The following is an 18,018-nucleotide window of genomic DNA, read 5'->3' on the forward strand; positions in this document are numbered from 1 at the left end:
TGTGAAATTTGAGGTGCATTTAATGTTGACATAATCCAAATATTTCAACATTTTAAAGGGTCTCTGCCAGAGAAGCTTGAAATGTGAACATGAATAAAAATTATCATATTACTTATAATTTCTTAAGGACCCTCTTCAAACTTCACAACAATATACTACACCTTGGGGGGCATGAGTACCTAGGTTGGCTAAGCATTTGGCCTTGACCTACATTGTTAGTGCCCAAGGACAAGGTTGACCTTGAAAAACAATTCCAAGAGACCATATCGAATAATATATCATATGAAAAGGCATGGAGAGAGCTGTACAACACATTTTAGTACAATGCCCTATAATGTCACAATGATGCCATAAAGTTTTACAAAATCTTAAATCTTAATCTTATATCTTAAAAATATAATGTTTTATAGCTTATAAAGGCCAAAGATTTCAGCCAATTCTGTTCAAATCATATGGGCAAAGATAATACAATACACCATTAAGCATCACATATTTAGTATGTAATGCTTCAAGGTCATAGGTCAAAGGTCAGACATCAGCATGTTGCAATAAAAACATCAACGTTTTAGTATAGACCTTGCTCTTCGGAGGGGGGAGGTGCTGGTCTCTGAGCGCTCTTGTTGGTTATATGATGTTCCCTCGCAGTTGCATAAGCTCATCAGTCCTTCAGCCAGATAAGCTAAAAATTGCCTCCTACCTCTTTTTCCAAATCATTTTTCCAAAACTTGGTCAGGGAAAGGTGTTAAGGAGATTTTATAAGGAGTTGGAAAAGCGTGCTGTGCAGTGATTTCAGTTACACTAGGTGTCTTAATGAAATGAAGGCAGAGATCGTTGACATAGGTTCACTGTGCTGTTCCACACAAGACATAACAGAGAACCATAGGTGAAAAACATCACCTAACTAGAAAAGTAACTTCTTTTTTAAAGACAGATGAATAAAGAGCCTGAAAGTGAAATGAAATGTTTGTCACATTGAGATTTTTTGCTCATCCTGTCCGCACATTATTTTCTCTTCCTGCTAGAGAGATGATCCAGTTGTTATTAAAGCTTTCTGTGACTTAAGTTGGAATAATCAATGATTGCAAAGGCAACAATAGAGCAAAAACAGAACTAGTGCAAATAGAATTTTATTCAACTTTCATGATCATTTAAATATTCCACATTCATTTTTTAAATATATATTTTATGTTCTTTGTGTAAGGCAAAAATTTAAGACATTGAGTCATAATATGATAATTTCACAGCTCACCTGTGGCTTTAAGGGGTTTGAAAGTTTAAAATATGTCTGAAGTGAAATGGAAAAAGCATTCCTAATTAATATTTATGTGATCTGTGCCACCTGTCAGTTGATAGGTTTTAAATCTGGGGTGGCTGTAGCTCAGGAGGTAAAGCAAGTCACCTACTAACCGGAAGGTTGGTGGTTTGATCCTAGGCTGCTCCAGTCTGCATGTCAAATATCCTTGGGAAGGTACTAACCCCAGGTTGCTCTCCGATGCATTTATTGGAGTGTGACTGTGTGTATGAATGTTAGTTAGACAGCACTAAAAACTGTCTAAAAATCACTAAAAAGTGATTGGGTGAATGAACGAGTTTTGTGAAGCACTTTGAGTAGAAAAGCGCTATATATAAGAACCAGTGCATTTACCAAATCTGTTTCTATGCCCGTGAATCTCTGTTAAGCTTTACATGTGATAGTGGGGTATAAAAAAAATCACTGATTTTTTTGAACAATGACAGATGGTGCACTTTTATGAGCTGTGGAACAGCATTATCGCTTTTCCTTTTATAAAGAACGGTCCAATGTATCCTCTTCTAAAGGTAATGAAGGAAGCAAATACTCTTCTCAGTATTTAGAACAGCGGGCCCCAACCCCCGGGCCACGGACGGTTGGGGTACTGGTACCGGTCCGTGAGTTGTTTGGTACCGGACTGCAAGAGTTGAGGCTCGGGTGTGATATTCATGGTTTTCAGGGTTTTTATCATTATTTTTTTAACGTTTTTATCGTTAACCTGGTTTCCTTGGGTCTTTTCCCATGTGTTATGAATAATTTTTTTTTTGGTACCAGTGCTGGTTTTATTTTGTTGTATTTATCCGCAACACCTTAAATGTCGGTCCGTGAAAATATTGTCGGACATAAACCGGTCTGTGGCGCAAAAAAGGTTGGGGACCGCTGATTTAGAAGATTTCAATGTGGCTCGCATTAAGTCATGAACCTTCCTCAGCAAATTGTCTTCCCTGTCAACAGGGGGTTCAGATGTATCACAGATAATCTTAACTGGTTCTCAATGTGTTTATTTACTTCCCAGGCAACAGTGATGTTAGGAGTGTATCATACATTTACATCCAAATCTATACTCTGAGGAAAGAAAAATAAATCACAAGCACCTCATACTTGAATTTTCAAAGTTGCCAAATCGAGGAACAAATGAATCAAGAACCAATGGGTACAAATCAGTCATTTTCTAAAACAAAAACATCTCTAAATATATCTTCTGAGAGAGAGAGAGAATATGTATGAAACATATTAAAGTTATTTTAATTAAAAAGCACTGTTTACGGGTAGGGGTTGAATTACTGACTCATTAACGACGTTGCAAATGCCAAATGAGTTCACCCGATAACAAGCTAATGTAGGGCAACGATCATCAAAGTCAAATGGGAGGCAACATGGATGCTCACCGCTTGATGTAGGCCAATGTCATAAGGCATATAGCAGCAACTGGAGCCTGAATCTGCTCCATTGTATTTTGTTTTCTCATCATGAGTAGAAATATATTGCACTTTGAAGACAAAATGAAAAAATAATCTCACAGGTAACGACAGACACAAGTACCACAGAAGAGAGTCATGCATGTCCTGATGGGCTCCTTGGAGGCCTCTTTTGAGGTAAGTCTACCACGGTGAAGCTGAATCTCTGTAGCACGGTCCGAGTCGCGGAGGGTTAACCGTCCTTTGGAGGAGGCGGCCCAAACTGCTGCGCTTCATAATCTTTTGAGGGTATCTATTTGAATACTGGTGAACAGACATCTCCCTTTGCGGCTGTATTTTAGAGGCATTTAAGCGCAGTTTAGCAGCCTGCCCTCCCGCTTGCTTTTCCTCTTGTGGTTCTTGGCAAACGTCACTTTTCTCGTAGAACACAAACGCCCGCGTCACACCGCTGGGTCGCCATCGAGGTAACAACTTCCCAAGAGTCGATAACTGGGTCGTAACATTCGATACTGCTGAGGAGAGAGTTCCCGTCATATCTGGAGAAATGGAGAGGAACTGAGAGTTTGAAACACAGCAGGAAACAGAGCTGAGTGAAGCCACTGAACAAGATCACATTACTACTGTCTGACAAGCTTGCTGCAGAATGCTGTACCGATTCTAAGTTAAATCAGACAATTCACCTTCAACCCTGAAACACGTTGTGTCTACAGCTGTCTGCGTACATTAGTACCATGAAGAACAAATATGAAAACACAGTAGTAACTGCTGCTCAAATATCACTAATGTACAGTTAAAGTCAAAAGATTGCATGCACTCATTGTGCGCATGAATGTTGTGGTAATTTGGGACTTTTAATGATTTTGGTTATTGGTTCTTTATCAGGGTGGCATTTTTGTATAGCATACATCTTTAATGACTATAATAACAAGATTTGGGTGCACAAGTGTTTTTTAATTTCTCTAGTCAGGGTCCTTACAGGGCTAAAAGTATACATGGAGGCTCAAATATATGTTGTATGATGTTAGGGTTTGGGCTCATTGTCCTGTTAGAGCCCCCAGTTGTTTCCAAGTTGCTCTGAATTTAAACCACTTACAGATGCCTTTGCTTTGTCACTTTGGGGAATTCTGAAAATGAAATGCACTGAATGTTTAAGAAGAAGATTTTAATTACACTGAAATGCTAGAAGGGAAGAAAAAAAGGAAAAGGCAAAACACAACAAAGACAAAGCAGGGACTGCTTTGGTAAAAAGTTTTTTATCTTGAGAAAATACAATCAAGGAAACAATGTTTATAAGTATCAGATGAGCGAGTTTGAAGGTTAATTAGATGTCAAGAAACTACTGTTAATATACTATGAAACACGACTGTGCATTGCAGAAAAAAATGAACAAATGAAAAAATAAACAAATCTGTGTGCTTTGCCCGTAGCTTCCAGTGTTTGCATCTCCACTGCAGTCTCTGAAATTAATGACCAGGCTGAACCCGCTAATGTGATCTCAACCTCAGTTTGTATTAGTTCACATTTTTGCTCAGCTTTACCGTTTTCTTTTCAGTTCAGTTTACTTTCACAACGTTTCCAGAGTCGACGTGCTTGTTTTAAGTTGAGCTTTTACGGTTTGAATATGTTTCGTTTAAGTGTCAGTTTAGTTTTTCTGTTCTGGGACTATTCGTCATGAGCATGACTCAAGAAGGTCAGAACCTGTATTACAATACGAACACATGGCTCACAACCATGTGGGCACTCCAGTTTGAGTAAACATAATGTCCTCCTAATGTTTGTTGTGCTTACATTTTTGAACAAATATACTAAAACTAAAGCATGTTTTAATTGTAATTATTTTTCTAAGGATGTGGTATTGTTTCAGTAACTATAATAAACTGGGGTCTGACCCAAGATAAATGGAATATGGTGGGATTACATTATGCATTCATGTTAAAAAAACATTTCCTTTATGCAATCATTAAAATTCTCATGTCTGTGTGCAGACTTGCTGAAAATACATATGTGATCTATTCTTTACTATTAATGTGCGCACTGTATGCAAGGAGCTATGGGACATTCTTTCTGTACACCAGCTGCTCTATGCTGAGTAAAATCAGGAACAAAACCCATAATCTCTGTAAAAATACATTCTGAGGCTCAGTCGAAGCCTGAGTGCTCAAAAGTTGTTTTTTTAGTGCTACATTCTCTACTTGTGTTTCTCCACACAGCGTGAAGGGATTCCTCGTGTTATCACTGGGACAAAAAGCAGTCAGTAGACTTGACAGACCATTCCTTCAGAAAGCATTTATACTATGAGAATAACGATAATGTATTGAAACTGGTTTCACTTCATAGTCTACATGGAAAGAAGGCACAATAACCCAAAAGCCTACCAATATTCATATCATATGTGAGCGCTGTATTAAGTAAAACCCCTTTAGGACTATTGCCACAGCAATGGAACTCTTTCTTACCCGGCGATGGCGTAGAGTCGCCCTCGGAGAACGGTGGCTCCTACATAACACCGAGGAGTCGTCATACTGGCTACAGTGGTCCAGTAGTCTGTTCTGATGTTGTAGACTTCGACGGAGTCAAGGTGTGAAACGCCATCAAACCCTCCCACTACATAAATGTGGTCATTGAGCAAAGCCACACCGGCCCCTGGAAACAGCAGGAAGGCGTCAACAGACAGCAGCACAGCTCGCAGGAATTTGGATCGGATATCAGTGTGACCATAGCTCAAAAAGTTGTACTGAGTATCTGTGACAGTGGCCCATTTTATGTATGATGTTCTGTGTTTACTACACCATGCATCAGCAGCAGTGTGAATGGGAGAGCTAACAAAGCATCAAGGAAACAGCAAAAGGTCAGCTGTCTGGAGGAGATGCGTGCTTCCCACTCCAACAGCTTCTTGTTATATGCCTGAACTTCCATCCATCCATCCATCCATCCATTCGCTTCCGCTTGTCCTTTTCAGGGTCGCGGGGGGCGCTGGAGCCTATCCCAGCTGTCATTGGGCGAGAGGCAGGGTACACCCTGGACAGGTCGCCAGTCTGTCGCAGGGCTAACACATAGGGACAGACAACCGTTCACACTCACATTCACTCGCACATTCACACCTAGTGGCAATTTGGATTATCCAATTAACCTATCCCCACAAGCTGCATGTCTTTGGACGGTGGGAGGAAGCCGGAGTACCCGGAGAGAACCCACGCAAACACGGGGAGAACATGCAAACTCCACACAGAAAGACCCCGGCCTGATGGTGGAATTGAACTCAGGACCTTCTTGCTGTGCGGCAACAGTGCTAACCACCGTGCCACCGTGCTGCCTGAACTTGCAACTTCAAATTTTTGCCGTTTTTTTTTTTGTAGTCAGCAGCACACTGTGGTCAAGTCTGTTAACATGACTGAAACACAAAAAAAAACCTTTCAAAACCAGCATCTCTTGCTCAATCACTTTCACTGTCTTTAAGTTTAGATTAACATTTGATTGGAAGCTTTTAGAAATATTAAATAAATAATTTTACAAATGAGGAAAATAACATGGTCCCTGTTTATGTTTTATTTTTAAATAAATACCAATCCATGGGCATGTGCAGAGAAAGGATAATAGATACACATGACAAAGGATGTTGAATATGGAGCTGCCAAGCAAGAGGAAAAAAAGCCCACAGAGGGGGTTAATGGGTGTAGTGAAGGAGGACATGCAGAGGGTTGGTGTGACAGAGGAGGATGCTAGGAATAGGTGAGATGGAGGAAGATGATCTACTGTGGGAACCCAAAACAAGGGAGCAGCTGAAATTAGGAGACAATAACTTGCAGTGGATTGGTACTCGATGTCAGCAGAAAGTCAAAACCAAGCCATCGGTAATGTATCCAAACTGGAAAAAAGATTGATTGGCGCATCCCTGATGTTTTATTACCTACCTGACCGTTTGGTGGCCATGGGTGTGACACTAGTCCAGTGGCCTGTGTGTGGGTCATACCGCTCCACCGAATTCAGGATGTTTAGCCCATCATAGCCACCTGTCAAGAAATGGATGGTCAGAAAACTAATCATGATGAGCTTGTTTATGCTGCTGTTCAACAGAGTTCTAACTAAAGACTGTGATGTCTCCTACTGGCTTGTAAATTCTTTATTGTGAAGACTCAAGCTGAGCGTTTTGACACTCGCCATCTTAACTTTTTAAAACGCTCATTTTGTACCAACTTGACAGGCCCACTTAAAAGCGCCTTCTGCTATGTCATCCTAACAAACATTATGCTTTGCATGCACATGCAAACATAAAGACTGACTGAGGGCACACATCAGGAAAGCTGAGGTCTGTTTTTCCATTCACTACGGTAAAATCTAATTTCTTTCTAAAGGGAATCAGGGACAGGTTTCACTTTTCAGACCCAGAAGCTACGTGCACCTTGTATATGACGTAAAAAATCTTTTTGGTTTATTTTATGAGCTAAAGCAGAGATTACCTTTGAGGTCAGAAGGAGAATATAAGCCGTTTTCTAAAGAAATCTTAACCAAAACACTAACGTTATGGCTATGCCTACTTTCCCTAATTTCTAAAAAGTTATGAACCACATGATTAACCGAAAAACCAGCCAGAAAAAAAGACGCATTAACATAGTTTTTCTGACACGAAACAAAGACGAAATGATAACTCAGTTTTTATATTTGCCTGCACTGGAAAACATGGAGTTCTCATTGCATTGTGGGTTGCTTGCAGCCTTAATGTGTCTGTCAGAGTTAGTCAGCTATCAAAGTAATTTATCCTGTAGGAGTTTTTGAGAGGAGTCCAATGACTGAGTACAAACTGCCTCCTGACATCTTCTGAGGGAAACCAACTTTGGATAAACTCTTTAGGTGAACAGCCAAGAATTACTACTGTCATAAACGACAAGGAGCTCTAAAAGACATGCCTGTGAAATGGTTATTGCTGGAGAAAATGAAGACAGCTTCCACGAAACTGATGGTAGAGTGTTTCAGAACAACTGACTATGTTAAAATGGTTTTACTTCATGCTTTCATTGTTATAAATAAAAGGAAAGGAGGGTGAGAATTAGTCTTATAATCACATACTGTATGTATAAAATGGTAGTTGCTTCATGATTTGCTTCAAATGTCTACTGCTCAAGTGATCTCTGACCCCAGCCTACCCTTTCTTGATGAGTTTATGGTCTCAATTGCTAGTTTCAAGTCTTAAAGAATACAACGTGTGTTCGTTTCTTAGAATACCATCTTCGCTAGAGTCAAAAAGATCGATGAAATGTAGGTGTTATGACTTTAGCTGAGACCAAGAGGAGAGACAAACCTCTGGGAGGGTTGCGTCAGGAAGGGCATCTGATGTGAAAACCTAAATCAAATATGCAGAGCTACACACTGGTGACCTGTAGCTTCAGCGCAAATCAACACCCAGCATTTCCAACTTTTCTGTTCCACCTATACAGGCTTGCTAAATTTTCCAGTCAATGAAAATAAAAATCAGAACAAAGTAAATGGATGAAAAAGAAGAATTAACTGTACAAAACCAACAACAAAAACTCCATCCTCAGTCACACAGCACTAGCCATAATAGTTTGACGTGTGCATTTTCAGTCATAGTGACTACTTTTTTGTACTCAGTCATCACAACATGGAAAACTTCTGCTTAAGGGGTAATCTGAGCATAGGGTGCCCCTTGCATTTTGCAAATTTGAAAATGAAACGCACTGATTGTTTAAGAAGATTTTAAAGAAAAAAAAAAGGGAAAAGGCAAAACACAACAAATATAAACCAGGAACTGCTTTGTGAAAGGTTCCCTACTTCACATAATGATAAAATACAATCAAGAAAACCATGTTTTAAGTATCAGATATGAGAGTTTGAAGGCTCATTAGATGTCAGAAACACATGACTGTGCATTGGAGCAAAAGCTGAACAAATGAAAAACAAATCTGTGCTTTGCCTGTAGCCCCCAGTGTTTGCACCCTAATGCAGTCACTGAAATCAATGACCACGCTGATTTTCGTGATGATTTTCATAAATCATTACGATATGAAAACATCCAGATGTTGACGGATGAAACAGTCAAGGGTTATAGGTCTATGTCTACCTTTTATATACAGTCTATGCTGGTTTTCAGGTTAATATTTGGGCCCATGTGATAATCAAATTTTGATGACTGTGTATTTTTGCCTCCATACCTAGACAGTATATAAGCCCGCTGGCCACCACCAAACCAGCTCCTTCTCTAGCTGTCTGCATATCACCCAGCATGCTCCACTGGTCGATGTTTGGATCATATCGCTCCATGCTGGTATGACGCCGACTGCCATCGAAGCCACCAGCAACATAGATCATATCTGTCAAGAGCCAATAACAACACAGCTCTCTCATTAAACATGAAAAATGGAGATGGACAAAGAAAATCACAGGCGATTTCAGAGAAGGGACTAAGCTCACTGAGCATAGAATGTCTCTGACCTCCAAGTGTTGTAGCTCCAGCAAGGCCTCGCCGAACATTCATGGTTGCGACGGTGTACCAAACACCGTCCTCATCCGCTGTGTAGTCCAGGCACTCCACGGAGCTGAGCCGCGACCGGCCGTCATAGCCCCCGATCACATAGACTCGATCGTGCAAAGAAACGGTGGCCACGTAACGCCTTTTCCGTGCAATATTCTGTTTAAGACACAAGTGTCAAACTCATTTGAGTTCATGGGCCACATACAGTCTAATTTAATCTACAGTGGGCATTGCATTATAACTAAAAAGAAATCAACTCTGCAGACATGAACCAGAGGCAGAGCAAAAGACACGTGAACTGAAATCTATTAGAATTCTTTTCAAAGCAAAGATGATAGTAGAAATCTATCTTCCAGGGAAAAAGCTTTTCAAAATCCCATGTTTGGGGAAAGACAGGAAACTCTTTAAGCCGAGCTGCTTTTCACTATACTTGTTATCACTATAATTAAAGTAAATTTAGATAATTCTTCACAATAACTGCAAAAAAGAGGTGTTCAAACTTGCTTTTAGAACAACTTTTGCCATTTTGAGATATAAGAAAGCTGAAAGCAGAAGCCTGAGTAAAAGACAACCCTTAACACCCTACACCCTCACAAATTTACCAGCCATTAGAAAATACTGTATTCTGTAGAAGTCATTTTAATTTTAAAGGTTATTTTTTATTCTTTATTAAGTTATCGATTTACAAAACAGGTGCTGAAAAGCATGAGATGTCTTAATAAACATCTATTTCAAATTCAAATTCAAATTTTATTTGTCACGTACACAGTCATACACAGTACGATATGTAGTGAAATGCTTGGACAACTGCTCATGACCTAAAGAAAACAAAAAGGAAAAGGCTATGAATAAGATAGGAAATAAATATGAAAAATTAAAAAGGGTAAATTTAACTAGGACGGAATCAAATATAAATTAAGGTTAAAAATGAAATAACTGTACAACACAAATTAGAATGAAGGGTAAATTTAACTGGGAAAGAATAAGATAAAATATATAAATTAAAGTTGAAAATAAAATAACTGTACAACAAAATACACAATACACAGTATAGAACTATATAAGAATGTATGAAGAAATATAAATAAATATATACACAATAACAGCAGCTGTACAAGTATTAACTGGAAATGAAGAATATAATGTCCAGTGTTGTGCAATCCACATTTTGTCTTGTGCAGTGCAAATATGCTTAAAGTGATTTAAGTGATACAATATTTCACTTTACAGATCAAAGCTGTACAGTTTTCGTTTCTGAAGAGGATTTCATGTGTTCATGATTCAAACAACTTCACATTTAATTTTCTGTCCATTTCTTGTGTAATGTGGGCATCATGAAAAACCTTGCATTTCATTGACAAATTGGAAGCAATTTATGAGTTCAATAACACGTTCACACTTTGCACTGCATGTTTGACACCCCTGGTTCAACAGCCAAATACATGCATCAAATTAATACTTACAGGCAGAAAGGTCCACTCTTGAGTTTTGGGATCATATTTTTCAACTATGTCTATTGGTGACTGCTGGCTGCCAAACCCACCGATAACCAGCAGGACTTCTTTGGCACCTTAAAAGAAAGTAACGTATTTTACAAAGCTTCTGTCTACAAGACAAGTATTTAGCTAAAGTGCAGTTGAAAACTGGATTCCTACCTAATCTGGCTTGTGTGCGTGGGCCTTGCATCTCACTCCTCAGCTCCGGTCTTAAGTGGAATTTCTTGGCTTCATCAACAAGGTCTCGACATGGCAGGCTACACCGAATGAGAGGCTAAGACGAGTAAAAACTTGCTTAATTACGGTGTGATAAAACTTGACAGAAAAATCTTTCATAGGAGGCTTGGCATGTGATTACACAACAACCCACAAAGCGTCGCCTGGCTCACCTCAGTATCAATGACATCTGTAATGTAGCGGGGGGTCAGCAGCGGCATCCGAACAAACTCCAGCATGTCTGGCAGGTAGGGCTCCCGCTCTTTGCGGTTGTGTTTGACCCAATTTAACACGGCCTCGAATACAGGCTCCTCCGAGTCCACCTGCATACCAACAACATATACAGTAATAACACCTGATAGTAAATCTACACAACACTGAAGGATTTGCTAACAGCTGCAATTGAACTATTGCACAAGACTGATTTTTGATGCAAGCTTTTTTTCAATAAATATAATTACTTGTGGCAAGACTAGTGGCAACAATTCAAGAGACTTCTGCAACTGCAAAGACAAAATGTACAAAGGTGAAACAGCGCAGTCTGCTAAAATAAACTTCAAATCCTCAAAGATGACAGAAAACTTTAACTGAAGGCAAATTATGCGTGACTACGATTTACATGTATGGTCTGGTTTTATTTTAAAAACAACAAATATGACAGGAAAGACAATTTGACAGAACTTGTGATCTATAAATCATCATGTGATAATAACTATGTTTTCACAAAGCGGGGTATGTGGTTGGGAAACAGGAATTTCCTGAGCACAAAGCCAAACTTAAATCAGATTCACTTCTCTGCAATTTCATTGTCAGGTCAATCCACAACACTGACTGGAACTTGGGTGGTTGGGTTGTTGGGGGGGGAGGTCACAGACTGATTCTGTAGCAGGTTTATACTTGCTTTTCATTTTTGGCGCTTAGATTGTTGACAGATATTATAGAAGCTGTGAAAGTCAAGCTCAATTTACATTAAATCAACTATTTGTTTCAGGGATCTTAGACTGAAATTTAACTATTTCAGTAGTACTGCAGACTAAAGTTATCACACTTAACTGAAATAAAACTTTGTGAACTTGCAAAATGAACTAAAAACAAAATAAAAATAAAGTGGAAATGTCCTCATTTTAGTTTATTTTAGTAAAATCTATATAAACTGTCTGATGAGGCTTTAGTGCATTTGTAGATATACAATGTCTATGTAACTGTGACGCAACAGCCTTCACAAAAAGTCATGTTTGAACTGCAATTGACTATGTGCACGTTAGCATATGCTACTTCCGGTGCGGAAACTCCTGTGGGGAGCTTTGTTTCCGGTGTCCTATTCACACCCTGTTTACGGTCCAAAACAAGTTAAGCAAATGAATTAATCAAGCGGCGATTTACATTTCTATAGATGTCTTGGGCATTTACCCAATATATCTGTAAATGATATTCATCGACTTGTCGATATTTTTTCCCCTGCGCCTCAGAGCAAAAGAGAAAAGGGATTCAAATGTTATATTTCTCAGCTGTCCCTCGTTTATCGCGGGTGTTATGTTCTAAAAATAACCAGCGATAGGTGAAATCAAGTAGCCAATTTTATTTTTTGACGGTGCAAAACGTTTGGTGGATATTGTGGACATCCAGTACTGCACTTCAGAGTCACACTGCTAGCGATCGATGCAGCGATTCTGTACTGTACAGGAGAGACGGCATGGAGGAGATCGTCTGCAGCGATCAGGACGCAGGACACAATGTGACGTAAAAAAAACGTGCAAACTTGCACTAAAAAAAATCTGTGAAACAGCGAGGTGAAAGGTGAACCGCGTTATTAGCGAGGGACCACTGTAATTTTGAAGGTAAGTCACAACATACCCTTCGTAAATACTAATGTATAGAAACCCTTACCAGCAATCATTCATTTTTTGTGTGGCTTTTTTCACGGTTTGTTAACGGTTTGTTTGTGTACTTGACTAGCTGACATCAACATAACGGGGAAACATCTGGTTTGACTATTCTTCACCTGTAGTTTGAATGCTGAACATTTGCCTGTTTAAATCATAAGACCAGTCACTATACAGAGATGTGCTTCTGAATGTGGACGATGTGTCTTCTGCTGCAGTAATGCAGTTCTGCTTGTGTTGAGTGATGTAAACAACTGATCGATCTAAACTCTTTAAACGTCAAAATTGATCATTAGATTTTTTATGACACAACAGTGGTGAGTGTTCCCACCTTCTGCTCTTTGTAACTTAACGCGATCTTTCCGTTTTCGAGTTTTGGACATGATTTTGGAGTATATCTTCGCAGTAGCGATTGACCGCAAAGTAAAGCTACCGGAAATGTACAACCATACATCCAGTCTCAAACCAGGAAGTTAGCATTTTCTCGTGCACAGGGTCAATGCCTGTTTGGATTTCCCTAAATCTTCCCCCTGATAAATATCCTCCATATAACTCATACTAACCAAGGAAACTAAAATTAAATATTTTCAAACTACAGAAACTAAAATGAAACTAATAAAGCCACTCTGGAAAGTAACTGAAAGGGAACTGAATTAAAAACAAATACAAAACTATATCGCTAACTCTCATGCAGACAAAAACGTTACCAGGCAACTTTCAGGTGCTTGGAGTTACAAATTTTACATCATCCAGCAACAAAACACAAAGCAGCATTCACAGCACATTTAAAAAGATCTTTAAAGAGAAGCAAGCTTCCCTGCATGCAGTTTTCCTACCTGAATTTCGTCACATTTTATTAGCTTTTCCACTTCTGTCTGGCTCAACAGCATGAACTCCTCATGCTGAACCACCTCGGAGAAATGCTTCTGGGAGAAGAGCTCAGCGGCCTGCATCAGGTCAAGGCAGTTGTGCGTCTCTGCAAAGTCTCGAATGCCCAGACAGTTGGAAGGATCGAGTTGGCTCTCCAAAAAATCACAACACGCTCTTTTCACCCCTAGGGAAGAGGGAGATAGGTTTGTACACACATGCACCATTTGTAGCCTTAACTCTTTCAAAAACCAGCATGTAATTCTCTCTTAATTTGGAAACGCAGAAAGCACTTTAATGGAATAGTACCACTGTTTAATAAACATTTCACTATCACACCAACCAAATTAGAAAGTAGAATTTTAAATTGATGATTAAGCCTAAAAAGAATTATTACATCACATTTTCTGCGGTTCCCAGCAGACTATAATAATTCTGGATGATATGATTAATATTACAAACAGACTCATGCACTCTACAAAAATATATTTTTGCAACATTCGCTGTCATTTTTTTTGTTTTACCCCATATAATCTTATATAAAATAAGATTATATGGGGTCCACTAAGATGAGCTGGATGAGGCGGCCAGGGAGCGGGAGGTCTGGGCTCTCCTGCCCACTCATCCTGGCAGAAGATGGATGGATGCATGGATTTTTCCAGGTGCCATACAAGGTATGAATACTGAATACAACACTGGATGACTGATAGATTACACTGCCGTAACTGGGGTTCAAATTAAGCCCTTACGTTGTTGCATGAATGGACTGGGGAATTAAAGATGATCCATTTAAATCTGTAACTGGATGAATTTCCCAGTTACTAACGTTTGCGAAAGTGACTTATTTCAACAAGCCTGCTTACTAAAACTCCAAAATCCAACATTACAACAACCCAGTTTATTCTACTGGGTAGACACATAAACTGACCTAAATCATGCTAAAACTAATACATTACTGCCTGCAAGAGGAAACAATTCAAACCTTGTAATACCTGGTAAAATTTATTTTTGAGGACACTGAATAAGACATTTCAAGATCTGGGGTTACAGTCATGAGAAAAGATGGCTTAAGCAAACTCTTTAATCATTATGTTTATATTCTTTAATCATAACACTGCACTTTAATCAACATGAACACTGTAAATATGCCACATTTACCCATACACACTAATTCGTATCAGCAGACTGTGGTAAACAGACATAATTATATTATGTTATATTAACATGTTAAACAAAGTTATAAAAGCTCAAAACACAGAAGCTTCTGAAGACAATGTCAAAACCAGAGACAATTATTAGAAACTTTTTAAATCAAGGTACAGCTCTGAACTTACCTTTGAGCTGTAGCAAACACGCTGCAGGGAGCAGCTCTTGTACGTTCTCCACCGTGACAAGCACAGTCTCTGTGTAGACAAAGTCCAACAAGATCTCCATAGTGGATGCCGTGAGCCCCTGAATGTCGACAAAAGATTTTCCCTTTTCTGCAAGCTACAGAGCCACAAGAACACATTTATTTGAAGGATTACTTTTGAGAATCATCCTGCATTTTAGGCAAATGTAACACCACCTTAAGACACCCAGAAAGGCCAACAAAGAAAAAAAAAAACAGCATAAAAGAGTGCATCAGGAATGTAACTGGGACATCTATTTTTCAAACATTATTACCTCGCTAGTGAACATGGCACAAAAATAGTCACTGCAGGCAGCCAAGACAATCCGGTGAGCTGGAAAATCAGTGTTCTCCACCCTCAGAGTGATGTCGCAGAGTGTGTTGCTCTTGCGAAGTGAGTTCATTGCATTGAGGATAGATTTGGCATGGGAATTGGTCATGATGTCTTTGGGAGCCATGCTGCTTTGAGAATCCCTTACGGATCTCAAACTACTAAATGAATCTGGAAAAAAGACAGTCTATTTTGAAAACACCCTTTGGGAAGAAAGGTATTCCACAGTAAGCATAAAAGCACGCCACAAGGACACATTTTTATATATTGTACAAGCAAGTCATGCAGCTAGTCAGTGTGTGTGTCTGTCAGTAATTTGTCAGTTGGGTTGAACTGCTGGCTATTCACAAGATAAGTTTGTGACACTTTGTGGGAAATGATAACAGATTCACTATTTTACACCCTTTTTACAACATTTTATAAAAAACAAACAAACAAAAAACCCCAACTGCTAATGAAAATGTACATGAAAAAAAACCATTTTATATTAACTTTTACATTACATAATACTTACTTAATATATATATACTTTGTATTGTGTATTATTTCTACAATGTTTGTTCTTGACAAGGACAAGAAATAGCATAATTTATTCTGCTTATAGGACAGCAATGGAGAGAAAATACTGACTATCATAGAAGCACTATAGTATTTATAGTGCTGCATTTGCCTGACTTCTGGATTTATTTCTTGCAAACAATTACTTGATTTATTAAGGGGGGGGGGGGCTATCCAATTCTACCTGGCCCTGTGTAAAAACGGAATTGTTACCCTTTTTAAATCATGAATTAACTCCAATTAACCACATTTTTTGGAAATCTGAGTTCAATTTCACTTGCCACACTTTGGTCTGATTACTGCCACACCTACTGAATCAAGAAATTACAAGAGTAACCTGCCTGACAAAGTAAAGTAGGCCAAAAGGCCTCAAAAACCATCATATTATGACATGATCAAAACAGTCACTAACGTCCATTTCTAAGGCTTTGGGACTCCAGTGAACCACGGTGAGAGCCACTAACCACAAAGGAAGAAAACTTGGAACAGTGGTGAACATTCACCAGAGTGGAGTAATTTTGGTAGGCTGGCCAAAAGCCCATCCATGACTGATCCAGGAGGTCTTAGGCATGTCTCACATTTGCCAAAGAACATCTAAATAAACCCCAGAACTTTTGAAATAAATAAATAAATAAACACTCTAAAAATACACTAAAGTTGAACCTTTGGAAGGTTTGTGTCCTGTTACATCTGATGTAAGACTAACACAGCATTTCACAAAAAGAACATCATGCCAACAATGAAAAACGGTGGTGGTAGTGTGATGGTCTAGGGCTTCTTGCTGTAATTCATAGAACAATGAATTCTGCTCTCTACCAGAAAATCCTGAAGAACAATGTGAAGTCATCAGTTTGTCCCATGGAGCTCAAGCATAATTAACATGAGTTACGCAGCAGGATCTGAAACACATAAACAAGTCTGCCTCTTAACGGTTCAAAAAAATAAGATTTTGGACCAGCCTACTAAAATTTTGGACTGAAACCAGATTAAGATGCTTTGGCATGATCTTAAACTGGTCGCTCATACTTGACAACCTTCTTATGTGGTTGTATTAAAATCATTCTGCAAAGAAGAGTGGGACAGATTTTCTCCACATGTGAAAGACTCATTCCCAGTTATCACAAAGACTTCATTGCGGTTCATCCTTCCAAGGGTGGTGTAACAAGTTATCAAGGTTGTAGAGGGCAATTACTTTTGTCCACACAGGGCCGGCTAGGTTTGGATATCTTTACGCCATGAATAAATTAAATCATCATTTAAAACTGTCCTTTGTATTACCTCAGATTATATTTGCCTCATTTTAAAAGTTCTTTGAAGATTTCAAAAGTGAAAAAAATAACTCAGAAAGGGGGCAAATACTTTTCTCATCACTCTACTTCTTGTAGAAAGGCTTAAATGATCAGTTATTTCTATGAATAAAAAAAACCATATTTAATAACGCTAGTCAAATAAGAGCAATGTGTGTTTTTTTCTTTCCAGACTTTACATTTTTGGAATATTTTTCCACTACAGTCTTGCAAATACAACTTACCGTTAAAAGATCGGAATACTTTTTCCACCACTGGGAGGCAATAACTATAGCTACACATTAGCTAGCAGCAGCCAACGACAGCTGACGGCTAACGCCAACGCTAACAATAACAACTACGAAAACACAGCAATATAAAGTGAGCTGACGGCCAGAAGAAGACAACACATGGAGCGACACACACACACACAAAACAACTTGTAATAATACCTGTCGCAGCAGTAAAAACGTCTAGCTAAGTTGCTCAGCTAGCTAACGTTAGTAGCACCAAAGTCTCCCTGTCCCAGTTCTTTGCTCCCAGTCGTACTGCCTTTAGCAAAGCCCCTCAACTACAGCTACTCCATGACGACCTCTGCCGGGTCACTCTATGCACCGTGAGGACACATATATCGGAACGGCATCATATTAAATCCCGATGGGATTTTTATCCAGCTATAATATCCCGTTGACTAAACTGCAGCAGGTCACAGTAGCAGCAGCAGAGTAGCGACTCCACAGATTGGACGTAAACAGACCATTACGTGAGTGTACGTGCGCGTTCCCCGAGAAGACC

The 18,018-nt window shown here is 39.1% G+C and overlaps 1 protein-coding gene across 2 annotated transcripts; it reads right to left on the reverse strand.

Moving 5' to 3' along the window:
* Positions 1–1,120: 1,120 nt before the first annotated feature.
* On the reverse strand, positions 1,121–18,012 carry klhl12 (kelch-like family member 12). 2 transcript variants are annotated; one of them, XM_086278661.1, is made up of 12 exons: positions 17,469–18,011; positions 15,324–15,550; positions 14,993–15,146; positions 13,628–13,845; positions 11,082–11,231; positions 10,852–10,966; positions 10,660–10,766; positions 9,157–9,352; positions 8,877–9,035; positions 6,621–6,719; positions 5,166–5,352; positions 2,975–3,245 (listed from the first exon to the last, which is right to left on the reverse strand). In XM_086278661.1, the coding sequence occupies exons 1-12, from the start codon at positions 17,524–17,526 to the stop codon at positions 3,119–3,121; spliced, it is 1,797 nt and encodes a 598-aa protein (XP_086134787.1). In that variant the 5' UTR covers positions 17,527–18,011; the 3' UTR covers positions 2,975–3,118. The 2 variants fall into 2 exon arrangements, with proteins under 2 accessions (XP_086134786.1, XP_086134787.1); XM_086278660.1 differs by lacking the exon at positions 5,166–5,352 and having other exon boundaries at positions 1,121–3,245; positions 17,469–18,012.
* Between the last annotated feature and the right edge of the window lie 6 nt (positions 18,013–18,018).

Source organism: Aulonocara sp. 'chitande type north' Nkhata Bay, linkage group LG20, assembly GCF_057382095.1.
Source record: "Aulonocara sp. 'chitande type north' Nkhata Bay isolate Kocher_YH1m ecotype deep benthic linkage group LG20, A_spYH_male_GT1.1, whole genome shotgun sequence".
NCBI lineage: Eukaryota > Metazoa > Chordata > Actinopteri > Cichliformes > Cichlidae > Aulonocara > Aulonocara sp. 'chitande type north' Nkhata Bay.